Genomic DNA, 19,049 nt, shown 5'->3' on the forward strand with positions numbered 1-19,049 from the left:
TTTCCTGATTGAAAAACTTCCTTTAGCAATGAAGCTGATTCTTGGCTATCTTCTCACGACTTTATACTGACAAATGCCTTAAAGCACATATAGGTTTTGTGACTTGTTCTGTTTTCCAGCAACAACTATACATGTTAGAATCAGGAATGCCCCCTTTTCTTTGGGACTCAGAGGTGGACCTTTACTACTCTGTTTGACTGTAGAGGAATCACCTTTTCATGAGTACCATGAAGGTGTCAGATTCAATGGATTCTTTCTCACATGCATATGTCTAAAAATCAAAAACACTCCCCACTCTCTAACACAGTGCTGCCTGAAAGTAGAAACCACTCTTTTCAGTCTTTCTCATGCTTTTTGTTTATAATAAATAGGACTTCTTGGGTTCTCTCCACATCGTTAGGTTCTGTGGATTGCTAAAAGATCCAATTCATTTTTGCAATAACCACAAACTGTAACATCTACATTCCTCTAGTAATAAGACATCTGTCAGTGAAAGTTTTCTATAGTGGATATATGTTGAGAAAGTGAAAATTTTTCATGGACAGGTGTGATCTGACTCTCTCCAAATCAACTCTCTTTCATTCTGAAGCCAATTTATAATTATATTGACCAAAGAGGGTACATCTCTACCCTGGGGATATTAAAATGAATCATCACTAAGCATGTGCTTTAAGAAAGAATTCTTCATGAAATTGCAATAGTTTGACACATGTTCCTAAAATCAAGTCCATAAAGATTCACAAGATGCCGCATGCAATAGAAATGCATCCAATTTTATTTGCTAGATGTCCAGGTTAAAGAAACAATTTTGAGTTCCTTTAAAGGAATTAAACCACTCTCTAAGTTTGTTCTTTCAGTCACAACTTAGAAATAAAAAGAAATGAAAATTTAATCATTGAATTCTATACCTGAATGACAGCTTCTGCTTCCTCTTTCTACATCTGAGGTAGAATTTATTGTAGACAATAAAAGACTGGCCTCAAGGATCAATTCTGGATTATCCCTCTACTTAGTCCCCTTAGTTCTTTCCCTACTCGATGCAGGCTTATGATTCCATAGACTACACATGGACTTCATCCTTATAAGATACTAAAGACTTAACACAATACATTTTTGAAAGGGTAGAGAAGTGTCTTTCAGAGTCCCAGTCTTCAAAGTGTACTTATCTTCATCTATTTTGCAGTTTCAGGATGTTTCTCACCATTGTTTTATAGAAGACATCAATGCCATTGAGACATGCTAGCATTATAGGATTGGAAGTGTGGCCTGTTTGAATCAAGTATAAGTAGATAGGTCAGACAATTCCTGCAAAAGGAAAAGCTTAACAGAAAAGGAAAAGCATTGTAAGGAGAGACCTAAGATATTCACCTGTCCAAAAGAAAAAAGAGGTCAGGGGGTAGATATGATAGTGATGGGAAGTGTGATTGCATTGGTAGAAGGAACTACCCCAGGTTAGGAAGTCCCCCATCCCCCACCAATGTGATTTGAGCACCTTCTCACCAAATTATTTTGATAGATATCTAGCTCACGGAGAGCTTCACTGACTTAGCATTCCATCATCCAATATGCATGATAGATTCGGAAACGTACTCCGTTCTTCCTTACTAAGAAACCTACTCTGATTCCCCTTGTGAAATCTGGTTGAGTCACTTTAACTTCTCTGGATTCATTTTTCTAAGGAGGACAATGAGAGTATAAAGTTAGATGGCCTCTTCCTTTCTGTCCTCCTTTCCAAAACCTCTAGCATATTATTCCCATTCTGTATCTCTCAAAATCCAAAGCTCTTCCCACTCTGTGACACAGAAAAAGAAGCCTTTTCATTGGTTCTCATGCTTTTTCCTGGTAATTCTTGGGTTGATCACAGCATTCTCAACTCCTTTGCATTTCTAAAAATCCATTTTGTTTATCCATACCCATAAACTCACACTTTAATTTCTTAAATGTAAAGAACACCTCCAAGGGCATTGTAGACATGTGAAAAATACTTTGAATGTGAAAATTATTCTGGAGAGTTATAAACCAATTCCCCCACAGTGAAGGGATTCTTCTTTCAGGATATTTATGCATCTAAAAAGTGGTTTTTAGAAAAGTCCTTTACTCAAATTGCCTATCTGTCATTTGAAAATGAGGATTTAGATTTCATGTTTTTATTTCCTGTTCAATGGAGGCCCTGGTTGGCCAGAAACCCCCAGAGTAGAACAAGGCTCATCTACTGACAGTGGTCATGAGTTTCTTTACTTCCTCTTTATAGGAGATCATTAGAGGATTGTTGAGATTGAACCCTTATTCTCAACCCCTTGTTGAGAATAAACCCTTAAAGTTTATTTCACATAACACTAGAGCCTTTCCCTCTAATTGACAAAAGTTGTTGCTATTCAGTCCTTTCCTACACATCACTCATCATCCGTCACCAAATCTCCATTGAATAAAATGACCAACACCTCGCTGGACAGAGGGGCTTAACTTTTCACAGGGACTTGATACTCAGGGTTACACTGACCAACTTCTGTTAACCTACATTATAGATTGGGTTAACTTTTGAGGATTATTCAGATAAATTGTTTTTTATGTCATTGAACAAGCAGAATGTTAGTTGTCTGATATGAAAGGTTGCTTATACAGTATCTCTGGTAGAGTAGATGTTTTATACAAGTTTATACATGTTTCCCAAAATGATTTTTAATTCAAAGAAATAACACCAGTGGTTCAAACACCTGACACAGAAAGTTTAAGATTTCAGTCCATTTTTACTTTGGGAATATTGAAGCAATTGACCCATTATTCATTTGAGTTGATAATACATGTTTTGGGAATGAAGGCATTCTAAAAATCTGTGTCTGCATCAGTGTAAGGAACTTCCCATTGCAACCTTTTCCACTGAATCATCAACTCGTCAGAAACCCATTGCCTTAAAAAATTGTCTGACTTTCTTTTTGATTATCTGTTTAAATGCTTTTGTATTTATGGATGAAGGGGGGCTGTGGTTTACACTTCATGTTACATATGCGGATGACAATTTCAATAAGCCAACTCTCACAAGAAATATTGACAAAGGAGACATAGCTGACCAACATCAAGGATACGTTTCCACTCTTGCCCAAAACTTGTATTAGAATTAGCTCTCTAGTGAGGACCTAGATATGGTTTGAATACATTCATTTTACAAAGGAAAATATCTCTTGTGAAGAATCTAAGTAACTTAAAAAACATTATTCTAAGCAACTCTTGTTTAAAACTTACTGGGTTGTATGCCAATCAATCTGACAATCTAAGTGAAATGGATCAAAATTTACAAAAATATAAATTGCCAGATTAACCGAAGAGGAAATAAAATACTTAAATGACACCATTTTAGAAAAAAAATTGAATAAACCTTCAATGAAATCTGTAAGAAAAAATGTCCAGAAACAGATGGATTTATAAGTGATTTCTATGAAACATTTAAAGAACAATTAATTCATATACTACATAAAGTATTTGGAAAAACTGACAAAGAAGGAGTCTTATCAAATTGGCCAAGGCTATTGATCAGTGTTCCACCAAGCTCCATCCACTCCATTCATCAGGGCAGCTCTGGAAAGCTATTTCAAAATCACAGGAGGATGAGGTGTTTCAAAAGGGTGAACGGCAAACCTTTGTTCAGGCATGTCTGATTGATTTCCTACCCTCTCCTAGTCAGGATAGAAAGTAGAAATGATTTATCAGAATAGGTTGTAGGTTCTGATGAAGCAGAATCCTGAAAAAGAATCTTGGGCAGAAAAAAGAGGCAAAATGATTGGCCTGAAATAGCCTGTCAGAAAAAAAAAAAGGATGGGGGAGATAATAGATAGAAACCAAGATGCAATTGCATGGATTCAAGGAAATCCCAGATGAGGAAAAACATTTTTCAAAGTAGTACAGAACCTTCTTTCCAAAACCATGTCAGATGCCTAGAGCACGGAGAGGGTAAGTGGCCTCCTCAGTGTTCAACCAGTTAAGAGACAGCAAAGCATGAAGCAGAGGTGGGCCCCTTTTCCCTGTGTGACTTTGGGGGAGTTGGTTAACTTATTTGGGCTTCAGTTTTCCTGTCATTATGAAGAGGGTCATCAGATTTGATGGTCCCTGTCTAACATGTCTGAAAAAACAAATCTCTTTACACTCTCTGACAGTGATACACCCGACATCACAAACAATCCTTTTCATCCTTCCCGTCCTTGTTTGTGGTTAGTAGCACTTGGCCTATCTCCACGTTGACTACATCATATCTCTATCTTTTACATTGTCAACTTCTTGGATTTTTTAGAATCCCTAGTTTGATATCAACACTCTCAAAATTATTTAACGTTTAAAATGGAAATAACACGTATGGTAGGTTAGATGTATGAGATATGTTCAGAGAGTGAAGGTTGTTCTTACAGATGTATGGTGTGGCCCTTCCATAATCAATTAGAATCCTCTACCAAGGACTTTCCAGATGTAAAGAATGATTATTGTGTGGGATAGCATGACCCTGCTCTTACTCAAATTAACTGCTCAGAGGTATCTCAAAGTAAAAATAGAAAATCTCCTTTATTCGGTTCTCCCGCCCTTCACCAGTAAGGCTGGAGTCGGGAGGCGCCTTACAGAAGCAGAATGGCAATCTATAATGGCAATCCTGATGTGGAAATCTCCCTCCGTCTGCTGACCATTATTCTCGTTGGCTGAGAAGCAGGGTCTTACGTTCTCCGCGTGAAATCTAACCAATCCCTTTTGAAACCTGGTACAAATTTCCCAGTTCACACTTCCCTGACCATTACAAAGCCCACAAAAATATACATCATCATATGCAAATTAGGCATTGAAAACATATGCAAATGAAGCATTGACGATTCATGCAAATTGGGCATTGAGAACTTATGCAAATCAGGTGGACCAGAGTGAGGGCTGCAGACTGCGTGCACCTATGCAAATTAATTATTGAGGAGTTAGTGAACCTTAGTTAATCATTGATCCTAATGCACTGTATAGCCTTATATGAAAATCACCTGATGCTGGAGGAATCAAAACCTGGGCCTAAGATCTCTTCTGCTCTAGGGAGGAGTCTCATACCCCTGAGAAGTCTTCACTAAATCTGTTCCCATTCATTATGGAAAAAGTAATTTTTTAAAATGTCATATTTGCATATTCATTCTTTTTAAAACCTGAATTTCATTTAAAATGTTTTTATTTGCCATTCTAGTCAAGACTCTTTAAGTTACATACCAGAAATTATTGAAGACCTCTTCTCTGGTGAGAATGGTGAGTTTTTGCTGTTTTTTTTTTCTTGCTGGTTTTATTATATGTATAGTTATTGGAGGAATCATGACCTTCAACTCTGTTTTAGGTTTTCTTTCTTTTTCTTTTCTTTTCTTTTCTTTTTTTTTTTACAAACTTTATCCTAATCTAAAAAATGTTTTTAAAATGACATATTTTATAGCACTCCACCTGTAAGTAAATAATCATAGTTAGTCTGTGACTCAGGAATATTCAGCAGGAATATTCAGGAAGTACAACCCATGTAGTAGAACTTTCAAAAGCCACTCAGGTCTCATCCCTGGGGGAACCTTCACTCCAGCTGATACTAAAGTGATTACTATGCTATTTTTTCTTTCCCTGCAACCTCCCACACCTTCAGAAAAACTACTTCTAGAGGGGCTCCCACCTTTAACCTTCCCTTTTCTCTTGGCACCAAGGGTATTCTGATACTCTGAGCATTCACGTTCAACTGCAGGATGGATTAAGTAGATTTTTGTATACTCACAGAAACTGTTATTCATAGCACTGTTCAAGTCATTGTAAGCTGCTTGAGGGCAATGGCTATGTCTTCATTCATCTTTCCTTCCTTAGTACTCCTAGCAGAGTAGTTGTTTTACACGTACAATGCATTGATTTTAATTCAGTGGGGTGGGGGAAAAGAGCAGAGAACATAACCTGAGTTAGAAACTAATGAGAGAAAGTTTTAGCTTTAGCCCCTTTTTTACTTTGGAATTAACTGTAATTCACTTATGACTCATCAGAGTTGACAATACTTTTGGAGAGGTAAAGTGGTATAAAAATCTCAAATGATAATAACATCTAATATTTTATGTAGAGCTTGAAAATTTGCTAAGAGTTTTATATGAGTTATCTTCCCTAGATTCTCAAAATTATCCCAGTATGATTGGTACTATTTTTATCCCAATTTTATAGATGCAGAACAGCCTGAGAGAAGTGAAGTGACTCACACACAGCTAGTTAAGTGTCTAAGGCTGGATTTGAACTTAAATATTCCTGACTCCAACATCAGTGTTTTATTCATTAGGCTGTCTGGCTGTGTTTGAAGCCAGGACCTCTGAAAAAATAAATAACTTTTATTGGGATAATTTTAGAGGAATGTCCTTTGGGATATGTATTTATTGGTATGTAAATGGGACATAGCTTCTATCCCCATTAATTGATAGACAACCTGTATAGGAGGTGTTCTGTGAGAATGATTCTATCCTGAATGCCATTAAATAACCTGCTCACTAGCTTGGTATTGTCAATTCCAGAACATTCTTGGAGAACCACTCAAGTTTTATCTAAGAGATTAATTAGTTAGGCAACTGAACATGGGTTTACAAGGCTAGAGCCCAAAAGAATAAATATCGGTGGTTAAGGAATAGTCAATAAACAAATGAAGCACTTCCTTGGCTAGCATTTTTGATGTTACTTTTGATCTGTATCATTATAGCGCTTTTATTAGACTGAGATTAGTCTTCTTGAATTTCTGCTGACTGATTAATATTTTAATTCTTCAAATCCTGCATTATTGATGTCAAACTCTCCCAGGAGAGGGCAAATATTGCCTTAAGGACTGATCCCAGATGGGCAGTATTAATAGGATTGTTGTAGGTCACATGGTTAAGCTCCTCTCTCCCCTGTGGTGTAGGAGTGGAAAAAGACATCCCAGAGAAGGACATTCAGCTAGCTGGTCACCCTCCTGAGACTTTAGCTCTCCTAGCTCCCACTGGAAGGATATGACTTCTCTGCCTCAGTGTTTGCTCATGATAGAAGCCACTTCCAAGGGGCTGGTGCAGCTTGCAAATACCATTAATTCAGTTTTAGTATTTCACTCATGAAATTATTCTTACTCCTAGAGCTGATAAAAAAAACAAATACAGATAAACCTTTACAAGAAGGAAAGACTCAAAGGAGAATGTTTTCATTCTTTCAGTAAGTTCTTTGTATATTAATAATAAAATTCTTACTGAGTAAAACCATTTTCTCCCTACTTGGTTTTGACTGTTTTGGACAGTCTTAGCCATTTTGTCCTCTTTGTCTTAGAGCCTTCTTAATCATGGAATGTCTCCCTCCCTCCCTTTCTCTGTGTCTGTTTCTCTCCCTTCCCATCCCTCCCTTTTTCTCCCCTACAACCCCCTACCCCATCCCCATCCCCTGCCCCCATAACACAAAAATATTTTTAACCTGTGAGCTTCCTTATCTTAGCTTATTTTTCTTCAGTCTAGTCATAGTTGGATTATATTTTACATAGATCTGAGAGGTACACTAAATTAAATCCTGTTAACTCCCCCTGAATTTCAGATGTTTCCAGGGGAACATCTACAAAACAGAAAAAAAGAACAGAAAGAGGAGTTCCTAATATAAGCTGCAAAAAGGTATTTTCATCTTAACTTATGGCATATTAATATAAGTTTTAGCGTTTGTTGGCATCCATTGACTTCATGGCCACTGAACTCCCACAAGGATTTGTTTGACTGGAAAATAAGCCATTCCTAGTTACAGAATCCAGACATTCATCTGCCTCAGATCTGTGAGGAGATTATGTTCCCAGAGGTGCTTTGGGTTCTTGGAGTTGATGTCAACCTTCAGAGAAAAACAGTAGTAATGGAATGCTGTAAGTTCCATATATTGAAAGGCACAATACATATGATGTGGATACAAATGGTTTCCTAAACGTAAAAAGGAATACTAAGAATTATTTCTCAGGCCCCTGTGTGGGTTTGTAGCTCATTCTGTAGCCCATTCTGTAACTTAAGGGTGTCTTAATGCCCTTTTCCCCTTATCTTGAAATACCACACAGCTTGTACCAAAAGAATTGCTTTTGTCCCCATTACTCTGTGCTCCTCATCCTGTCATTCATCTTTCTCATATGTGTCATGACAGTTTCTCCTCATCTTGCAAGCAACACCTTCTTTACCTTGCTTGTATTTATCCTGTCCCTAAATTGCCAGCCTGTATAAGAAATCCTAAAAATTAGATCATCATCCTGAATATCTCTATATAAGCTTACCTCCCCCAAATATTGGGGTTTTATTTAGCGTTCTTGCTAAGGAGGCATGTGATACTTTTTCATGTGAAATAAAAGGCTCCCATTGACTAAAAGAGAAGGTCTAAGTGAATTTTTTCACATCTGAAACTGCTCTCCCAACTCTGACCTCAGAACATACGTATATCAAGACATACCCAGATGCACATATGGAAATACATAATATTGGGAAAGCTAGCTTGTTTCTAACTCTCCTCTCTAAAAAACATGCACTAAGAAGTATATTATGTTCTCACCACAATTTCATCCTATGATAAATTTTTGCAAAATTTTTGTGTAATGATAATTTTTAAGTATCATTCTGCATTAGAGTAGGAAATCTCTTGGTATTTTCATTCCTTATTTTCTTTTCTCACCCAGGAATGAATCCAGAGAAAATGTAGCAGACAAAACATCAACAGGCTGTTTAGGTATGGTGTTTTATGCAGTGCTGGAAAAAGTAAAATAAATAAAATAAGAGGAAAGTAAAATATTCATTGTTATGAATTTAGCATGAAAATTTAAGCATGTTTGTTTTCTTTGTGTAATAAGTCAATAACCATTTGAAAAACACCAAATGTATGCCATGCACTGTGCTAAGTGTTGGGCTGCAAAAAAATACAAAAGATGGCACCTGCCCTTAAGAAGCTCACAATATTAACCTGAACACAAACACGTAGGCAACTATGAATAGGACTTTCTACAAGAAAAAAATGAAATTATCAACAGAAGGGAGGCACCAGAATTAAGAGGAATCAAGAAGGCTTATTATAGAAGGTATAATTTTAGCTAGGATGTGAAGGAAGCCTGAGAAGTCAGTAGGTAGAGGTAGGAGGGAGGGCATTTCAGGTATGGGTACAGCCAATAAAAATGCTTCAAGCAGAGGGAGGGAAATGTCTTGTTCAATCTTATTGCAATGATTCAGGTAAGAGGAGATGAAGGCCACCATGGTGGGTGGTAGGTGTGTGTGTGTGTTCGTCCTTTGTTGCCGAAGAAGACCATGCCATCAGAGAAATGATGACATGGCTTGCACTTGACTTTGTTTTGAGTGAGGTAGTGCTGTGCAGGTCACCAGCCTCATTTCTCCTCCAGAGTCATCTCAGTCTAGTGAGCAGATATTCATCAAGATGACTGGAGATGACCCAGGATGAGGCCATTGGGGTTAAGTGACTTGCCCAAGGTCACACAGCTAGTGAGTGTCAAGTGTCTGAGGTAAGATTTGAACTCAGGTCCTCCTGATTCATGCACTGGTGCTTAGCTAAGTGATCCTATTCTGTATGCTAAAGCTAGGTGGGACAGTGGATAGAGTGCCAGGCCTCGAATCCGGAAGACCTAAGTTCACTTCTGGTCTCAAGATACTTACTAGCTGTATGACCCTGGGGTGGTAGATAGTATCTGAGGAGAGAAGCATATTCCAGAAATGTTTCAAAGATAAAATCACCAAATGTTAGCAACAGATTGGATATGGAGGTGAGAGATAATGAGAAATTGAGGATGACTTCTAGGTTGTGAGCCATGGAGACCAGAAGGATCAGGGCATCATGGACTGTTGTAGGGAAGTTTGGAGGGTAGCTGAGAAAAGTGATTATTTTTCTGTTATGTTAATAACCCATTATTAAATTAGGATTGAAGCTTTTCTATTTTCTCATCCAGGGACCAGTACTAGTAGGACATTCAGTTAGTCTCTGAAGGGAAGGACAAAGCTGACAGAAGAGATTAGCCTAATCCTCAGGGTACTGGCTCCTTGATCTTGGGCCAGACCCCACCCAATTAGGAGATTTAAATTTTATTTATAGCTTAAACATCATCTGATCTAGGTGAATTCCAGCTCCAAAATATTAAGCCCAAGACTTTGCACCCCTCCATTGGAGTCTAGGGGAATCCAGATCTTCAAGGATAAAATCAACCAGAATGGTCTGGGTAGAGATGGATTTCTTTGTCCAGGATTGCTGGAAGTGGCTGACCCTCATGATCAAGTCACACCCTCAGCAGCAGAACCAAAGACTGTAGCACACTTCCTCATTAGCATGTCCACTCCCTCACTAATTGTTCACCAGTCAGGGTTGATTGCTCCTGCCAGGGGCTTTCCCTTTTCTAAAAAAATTAAGGCATTCAGTATCTCCATTAGGTGTCTTGTTACTAAGGGAAACTAATGACCATCAATTCATTATCAGCTAGCCTAATTAATAAACTGTTGATTAATCACCAAGAAATTCTTTAGCTTAGACTTTCCATTTGTCTGAATTTGAAGTGATCAGAGCTCTGCACCCCAGATTATCAGAAAACTCCTCTATGTCTTTTTGGGTCCAAGTGAGAAATTTGTCCACAAGGGGGAAACTTTCTGTTAGGACTTGACTGTATTACCAGCAATTAGATCTTGTCTGAGTAAGTTTATGCTAGAAATAACCAAGAATTCTATCTGGCCATGAGTAAATTAAGAAAAAAAAAGATTTTTATTTCACATCTTTTGCAGAAGGATAACTTGACCTCTAAGCCAGCACAAGCACATGTTAAGATAGTTACATAAGTCTTTGTAATTCATCCGGATTTGAATTTCACACCTTGAACCCTATTGGTCAGCATTCCAGGGTTCACTAAATCCCCCGCCTCCCTTGATTACATTTTCATTTACCTTATTCTTTATTTAATAAAGGAATACTTAGTCCCCTATCCTTTTGTCTACATCAGATAGCATGATAAAGGAGTTTTTCAATTGTTAAGAGAACTGATAAAAGTGTGAGTTTGAAGATTCCAGTACAGAATATCAGTAATAAAAGTGGGTTTGTGGCTCTCATCTTTATCCTTTGTGAATGACACCTGGGCCTGGCAGTAGTTTTTCATATGCAGGAAGAGACATTTTCAGAGCAAAGAGAAGTAGTAGATATGCTGATTAGATATGCTGATTTTCAAGCAGTCAGCCTTCCCCACTGCTCTCTCTACAAGCAATTTTTGTCTCTGACGTTAGCCATCAATATTAATTATTATTTCTGTTTTTATATGATTTCTGTGGAAACAAAATTCAGTCTTACCTTACAATTCCTTCCCCTTTTTGTAACACTGTTTTTTGTTTCTATATCTTTCTGAAATCTAATCAATACTTTCTCACTTTCTTTCTCATATGAATTCTTCCTCTCACCTATTTCCTCTTTAAGTAAATATGAGAAGGGAGGGAGAAGTTGATTGATGCCTTGACAAATTACAAGAGGGCAGTCCCCTTTATAAACAGATGCAGAGACCCAAAAGAAAATGATAGTGAATAATCGATTGTCCCATTAAGATTCAGAAGTCTCCTCTCATGCAGCTGTCTAGCTGGGATCATCCTATGGAAGTTTTCTGGTTCTTGGTGCTTGTTCCATCCATCTTCAGCATCTCAATATCTTCTTGTAAAAATCCATCTTCTTAAGCCCATTCTCCTACAAAACTGACCTTGGTATAATTTTAAATTACCTTTCCTATCCCTTATACCCTTACCATTCTTACAAAATCTGCAACCTTAGACAATTGTCCATTATTCATTACCCCATCAGGTGGATGAGATTTCAGTAAGGAATTAATAATAGGCTCCAGTACATACATAAATACAATAAGTAATCAATATTTGACACAATACATACCAAGTCATGAAACAATCCCAACTTCTGGTCACAGTATGCTTCTTTTAAAGCATTTACAAGATAGACCACACACCATTCTTCTTTTAACATTAACTAATTGTAACAAAACTGAGACAAGTATGATATTAACTAAATAACAGAATAATATGCTGATTTCACAAGCCCTTGACCTAACTATCTCCATACCATTACTAAAAATTAAAGGGCCCTAATTTATAAGTTGTTTGGACTAAAATCCTAAGCCTAATATCTTAATCTTAGACTTACATTTTAACCTCCAAAGTTCCCATACAAGGCTATTATTTAATAGATCTGGTAGCATGCTTACAAAACTTTTGATTATAGAAATTTGTCATTGAGAGAGTAGGGACATAACTAACGCAATGGAAAATTTCCCTAACTTCATGCCAATTCCAGGCAGAAGCTGTGTAGACTGCCAGATGGCATTGAGCCAGGCTTAAAGTCGGCCAGGTGTAATAATGGAGAAATTGAGTCAGGAGAATCCTACCTCAGCTCAGGTGAAATAGTTATTCTCTTAACCTTCCCATAAGGTCACCCTCTGCAGTTCATACCTGCACCTCACAGGGTCACTGGCATCATGGATCAGTGATTCAGACAGCCTTTCTTGATATCCACACCTGGAGTTAGACTCAGAAAAACAGTCAGTGAACAATCCCATAAAATCCTAAATAGCAAGTTCCAACTATAATCGGACATTGGGAAGGAAATAGCCTACATGCATTTCTACAGATGTTCTAGTTCCTGAAAATCAAATTTTCCCCTTAAGATCACAAGTTATTGCTCATTAGATTCGCATCTGTTTGTCAAGCTTCTCTATCCTACTCTAACCATGTTCCATATGATAGTTTAAACACTAACTTTAACTTAGGTTTAAGTCATGGAATGAATTCAGATCAAAACAGAAGTATTTCACTTTTCCATCAGTGCAAAAGTATTCCACAACTTACCTCCCTCCAAGAAACTTACACTGAAATTCTTTCCCCTAAACTGAAGATATCTCTGAATTTAGTTTCAGTAATTGATTCAGTCGATTTTATTAATACCCAATTGCCCTTACATCATTATGGAAACCATAAGGACCTTATTCCATACAGATACACCTTTATTACAGTTAACTTTAAATCCTTGCCTTAGTCTATGTGATAATGATTCCACATTGTATTTATATCTTTGCTTCACCAACTTCTTTTCCCTTCGTCTAATTATTCCCATATCATTCAGAAAGAATGTTCTGCTCTAGGGATTTTATTTTTCACAAGACTGCACAAGAGTCATTTATCCAATTATTTTATTGAAAATAGCAGGATTTCACATATTTGCATTATGCTCACATTTTTCACTGACTGCTTCAATTACAGAAACTTGCCATAAAAAAGAAAAGCAAGGACCTGATTAAAGTATCATATCCTCTTTATAGCCAGACTCAGAAAGAGTCAGGTGGGAAAACATTTCTTTTCAATGGCATACAATGGGAAAACTGAGCCAGAAAGATCCCATCCTAGACTGAGTCCTAGATTGTCCTTTCAGCCTTTTGTCCCCCTGAGGAATCTCCACCTGTAAGGTCACGTTGTCTCTGAGTAGCTAACGGTATCTTTCCCAGATGGTTGTTTATTGAGGTCAGAACACAATTCATTGTAATCCCAGAAGCTTTTATGTCAGATGGCAAGTTTCATTAATCAAAACTTTACCATGACTCACATATTAAATTTTAGATTTGTTCTAGATCGCTAGAAATCAATTTTGTTGACTTTAGGAGGCAGGTTTGGAGGCCGGCTGATTTCTTACCCTGCTGCCTCCTCAGTCATACTTCTAACTTCAAGGGCCCAGATTCATTACCTGTGCTGCCTTCATGATAGCTGTTGCCCCATCCCCTTCCTTCCCTTTTGCCAGGTGAAGAAGGATAAAGAAAGCTCTCTCTCTTCTGAAACTGATCTGTGATAAATGGAAAAACCCTGGGACTGTTTGCAATCCACCTGAACTCCTCAGTTATCAGAGTTTCATCCCCAAAAACTCAGAAAATTTCACAGTAGGTTTGAATATGAACTTCAGTATCAAGTTATTACAACAAATTAACTTACAGAAAGAAATTTAACAGGCCTTCTAAAAATCATACAAAAGATTTTACAAAGCATTTCTTCTGAAAGCATTTCCTTTTCTTTAAAAACAGTATACAATTTATCCTGGTATTATTAATTTATAAATACCACAAAATTCCCAAATTTTCTGCTTACAAAACCTCTCATACATGATTGACAAAAAGTACAAGAGACATTACAAAGCCTTTGCACAATTACCAACTCTCCTTTCACAAATATGCTTCTGTAGATACTTGATTTATGGCAAAAACAATTTTAACTGGAACTTCCTTCTCAAAAGTGAACATAAACTTTTAAACATTGGAATTCATTAAAATTAATTTGCTGTAAAATATCCTTAAGTGTCATAAATTCCCAGAATGTTATAACAAAGTAAATTCCTAGTTATTACAGAATTAATGTGGTAGTATATAAACCTCCAGATTAACATACATAAATATATCCTTAGATGAAACAGGTTTTATAGTTTTAAATATTTATATATCTTAAAGGATTTTCATTTTCTCAATAGGAATTTTACAACACAGCAACTTTTACACTTCCTCTCCCTTAATTTCCTCTTACTTAATAGCTTCTTAACCCATTTGTCATTTTTCTTTGACTATACAATTAAGAGAAATTGCTTTTTAAACAATCCATTATCAATTTAGGTGAGCGCATTTCCAAATCACCTTTCACAGAGAAGAAACTACAACTTTAAACCACTGTGTAAATTTTCATGACAGCCAAGATTTCAAATGAAAAATCTGCCATCATAGCAAACACTAGTAATTTTATTATTGCTTGTTTATAACCAAATATAACAGTTTCAAATGATTAAATTTCCATGGTAATACAACATAATTTAGAAATATAATAATAACACACATCAATTGCATTTTGAGAAATTATTAATCATAATACTTTGGGCATTTAAAACCCATTTCAAAGTTATCAGGTATAGCACAATTACCTTAAATTGAAGAGATAATAATGTTATGTCTCACGTATTCCTGTCCTTGTGTCAAGCACTTTACAATCATAATGCCAAATAACAATATGTCAACACTTTAATTACATATATGTATATATATGTACATATGTGTGTATGTATTTTAAGTCCAATCTGAATGATCTTTCTTCTATTTCTTTAAAAAGTTAATTGGATAGTAATAATGACAAATCACAGTAATCAATATTTTTACCATAGTCAGTACCCATTTTTAAATTCAATAAAACCTTCTATAGCTTTGTTTATTGACTTTCCAATCAAGCTGCACATTTTCATCTTCAGCCCCTGATACTTAACACACCTTCCATATTTTTGCTTTATATTTCAAATAAGATAAAAGAATCATAGTTACCCCAATTCAGTTCTGCCCTGCTTTGCTTTACCTTTTAGAAATTAAATGTAATTAAATGCCTAACAATTTAACCGTATTTTAAATAAACCACTGAACTCCTAAAGTGATGCCATTATCATACAGAAGATCCCCCTCCCTCATTTTTGCATAAAATACATATTCTTAAACTTTAGGATCTAATTAAACCTTAATTTTAAACCCTCAGCTTTTCTTTTTTCCTCCCCACCCCTGCTCCCTCTGGAGCCTTACTTCCCTTATTCCCCATCCTGCTAATTTGTCTAAGACTCTTCCTGGTCTTGTGTCTCAGCAGGATTCCCCAGGCACCGATCCTGGCACCTTTGCCTCTGTTCCTGCCCCAGGTGCCCTCTTACGTACCTTTTCCTTTTCCTTCCTTTCCCTTACTCATTTTCCTTTTCTTCACAGCGGCCTCTTTACATTTTTATGATTCTGAGATTCTGAACAGTCTGTAAGCAAGAGGGCAGAAGCACAAGAACCATTTCAAAACAATGGGATGTGTCTTCCTTATCTTCCAGCACTTTTTGCTTCAGATGTTTTTTAAGATCTCAGAATAAGCCCCCAAACTGTTAGAAATAACCAAGAATTCTATCTGGCTATGAGGGAATTTAGAAAAAAAAAAGATTTTTATTTCACATCTTTTACGGAAGGACAACTTGGCCTCCAAGCCAGCAAAAGCACATGTTAAACCAGTTAGATAAGTCTCGATAATTCATCCAGATTCGAATTTTACACCTTAAACGCCACTAGTCAGCATTCTAGGGTTCCCCAAACCCCACCCCTTGATTACATTTTCATTTACTTTGTTCTTTATTTAATAAAGGAATACTGAGCCCCCTAGCCTTTTGTCTACTTCAGAGAGCAGGATAAAGGAGTTTTCAATTGCTAAGAGAACTAGCAAAAGTGTGAGTGTGAAGATTCCAACCCAGGACATCAATAATAAAGGTGGCCTTATGGCTCTCATCCTTATCCTTTATGAATAAGACCTGGCCAGGCAGCTGTTTTTCCTATTGCAGGAAGAGATCTTTTCAGAACAAAGCAAAATAGCAGATAGGCTGATTTTCAAGCAGTCAGCCTCCCCCACTGCTCTCTCTACGAGCAGTTTTTGTCTCTGACATTAGCCATTAGTATGAATTATAATTTCTGTTTTTGTATAATTTCTATTGAAACAAAATTCAATCATACCATATGGTTTATATATTCTATGTATGTTTTCAGTGTGCTGGAGCCTTCTGATTTTCACTCTCATAATGGGAGTTACATCAATACAATATGTCCTTTTTGAAAGAGATCTCCTGAAATAGACTAAATGGAAATAAAAGGAAATCCTGTGTCTGAGGGCCACCTGGGAAATTCAGAATATTCTGGACTTTGGTCTACAAATTCTAATTTGCTTAAAGTGAACCACAAATCGCTGGCGATGTGGGGTTCCCCAAAGAAAATCTGCACTATTGAGCTGTGATAAGATATCCAAAGTTATATCCTTGCTTTCAAGTCTTTAGAGCTACATATCATATAGTAGAGCTCTGTTGGATTAAGCTGTGTGTGTAAGGATCTCCTTAAGTAGAGGAAGTAATTAGACATTTTTATTCTGAGTGAAAAAGAAATTGTCTTGAATAGGGTAAGAAGCAAGGTAACTGGTAGAGGTAAGTGGTAAACAAGGTAAGGGAGCATGTCTAAACTTTAATTTCACTAGGGCTTTGTGGGTTTTGTGTTTGGAATTTGTGTCATTTTTACCTCTGTGTGTTTGTAGAAAGAGTTTGCCTGAAGGCATTCCTTTTGTTATTTATATTCAAAGCTTAAGGGACTAAAAAAATTATTTTTAGAAAAATCTCTTTCTTTCTTCCAATTGTAGCCAAAATCAAGTGATACACAGGGACAGGGGGTGAAGGACTTTCCTCCAATCTAGAAAATTTTTCAGATTTCAAAAAAAGAATCGGAAAATTTTCTGGGCTTCCATGAAGTAACCCTTCTCCCTTTGATATTTTTTTTTTTTGGTTTTGTTTTGTTTTGGGTGGTTTTCTTCCTCTCTAATTTGCTAGAAGATAAGACCTTAGAGCAAGCCACTCGTTGAATTTCGGTTGAATAACATTTCTATTGATAAATTATCCAAGTAGAAATTTAACAAGTGCTAACTGACTAACTGAAGCTGAGTGTAGAGCCAATGTGATGTTCACAGCACCTATGGCAGCTATGACTATACCAGCATAGTTCTGAATCACAAAATATAACAGCCTCTCCACATGGAAGACAGAAGATTTATTCAGACACCAGAAAGCTGAACCCCAACACCAGAAAACCAAATCCATCACAGCAACAAAAAACATCTATACACAATAACCAAGAGGTCTATACATGTTATCGAGCCTTCCCACAAACAAACACCCTCAAGCAAAATGCTCTTCTCTCACTCACTGCTAGCTGCCTGCTTTCTCTCTCTCTCCAAGATCTGACTGGTCTCTCTCGCTTCCTCTCAGCTCTACTCCTCCCTTCCTGCTTTACCTCTTCCTGTTTGACTGGTTCAGAAAGCTTCTCCACAGGCTTCATGTGACTCAGACTCATATGACTTAGGCTTCCATGTGACTTAAGCAGGTCACATAAGCCTATTAATGAATGGGAAAGATATTCCTGTTCCATTAAAATACTTTAATTCCATTAAAAATACATTAACAATACACTGAGTGTAGGAATAAATTTTGTGGTAAGTCAGAGAACCACCAGCTAGTGAGTAACTTTACTTCCTCTTTCCTCCTTATCCCTAAAATCCACCTCTGAGCTATTAGGGTCAAGATCTCCTAGCCAGATGTTAGAGTTCCTGGCTCTTTGATGGTATTCTGTTCCCTACAAATTGCCCATCCCAATCAAATCAATGCCTTTAAAATTGTAAAAATAAGTTTTTATCCTTTAAAGGCTTACTTTGATCGTTTTTTTTTTCCTGTTATAGCCTTAAATGCAATCACTTTAGAATTTCAGCATTTTATTATGTTTAAGATGTAAAGTTGTGTAATTAGAGTAACAGGTTTGGAAGATATGGAAAGAGAAATAAAAGCTGGAAATGATGGGGTTTGAAAGGTAGGGGGATAAGGGACCCCCTCAAGGATCAGAGCCCAGGAGAGGATCATCTGGAATGAATTCACAGACTCAAACATTCTTGAAGTCAAAGTGGCAAAAATTCATTGTTATGCTTTTCAGCAGGCAAGAGTTCTTAGGGAACCTGCAACCTTAGAGGGATACAGGTTAAAGTTTATATAGGATATGCTACAGTAAAACATGGGCCAAATATGCTAACTGGGTGATTCAAGGTGGGATTAGGGAGTGGTTAAAGAATGGTCAGTTCTTAAAGGAACATGCACTTTCAGTGCCTACTGCACCCCATGGGGTGGGGGTAGAGGGGGTATGTGCTACATGGAGATATGGTTTTCGGGATGAAACATCACTAAGTTAACTAATAGTCAGGGCTGGCTGAGAAATGCCCAGTCTGCCACCCGTCAATGTCTAGTTTGACAAGATAAACGTAGAGAGTATACATATGTTCTAAGTCTAGGATGCACGTAATGAGGAGTCTAGGAGGCATATGATAGTTCAATGAGTAGTAAGTATCTTTATGAGCCAGCACACAGCCAGTTCAAACTAATAAATTCTATAGGTACAGCCGGCTACTGTATCAGTGAGAGAG

The 19,049-nt window shown here is 37.0% G+C and overlaps 1 protein-coding gene across 5 annotated transcripts in view; it reads left to right on the plus strand.

The window, feature by feature from the left end:
* Positions 1–19,049, plus strand: part of LOC140507197 (uncharacterized) — a 93,547-nt gene that overhangs the window by 37,418 nt on the left and 37,080 nt on the right. For 3 of the 5 annotated variants that reach the window (XM_072615209.1, XM_072615207.1, XM_072615210.1), the window contains 4 exons: positions 5,198–5,256; positions 7,116–7,191; positions 7,561–7,634; positions 8,666–8,775. In XM_072615209.1, the coding sequence (XP_072471310.1) occupies positions 5,198–5,256; positions 7,116–7,191; positions 7,561–7,618 (193 nt within the window). In that variant the 3' untranslated portion in view covers positions 7,619–7,634; positions 8,666–8,775. Of the gene's footprint in view, positions 1–5,197; positions 5,257–7,115; positions 7,192–7,560; positions 7,635–8,665; positions 8,776–19,049 lie in introns of those variants that run through there. The other 2 variants (XM_072615208.1, XM_072615211.1) reach the window with 2 other exon arrangements.

This window comes from Notamacropus eugenii, chromosome 5 (assembly GCF_028372415.1).
Source record: "Notamacropus eugenii isolate mMacEug1 chromosome 5, mMacEug1.pri_v2, whole genome shotgun sequence".
NCBI classification, from domain to species: domain Eukaryota; kingdom Metazoa; phylum Chordata; class Mammalia; order Diprotodontia; family Macropodidae; genus Notamacropus; species Notamacropus eugenii.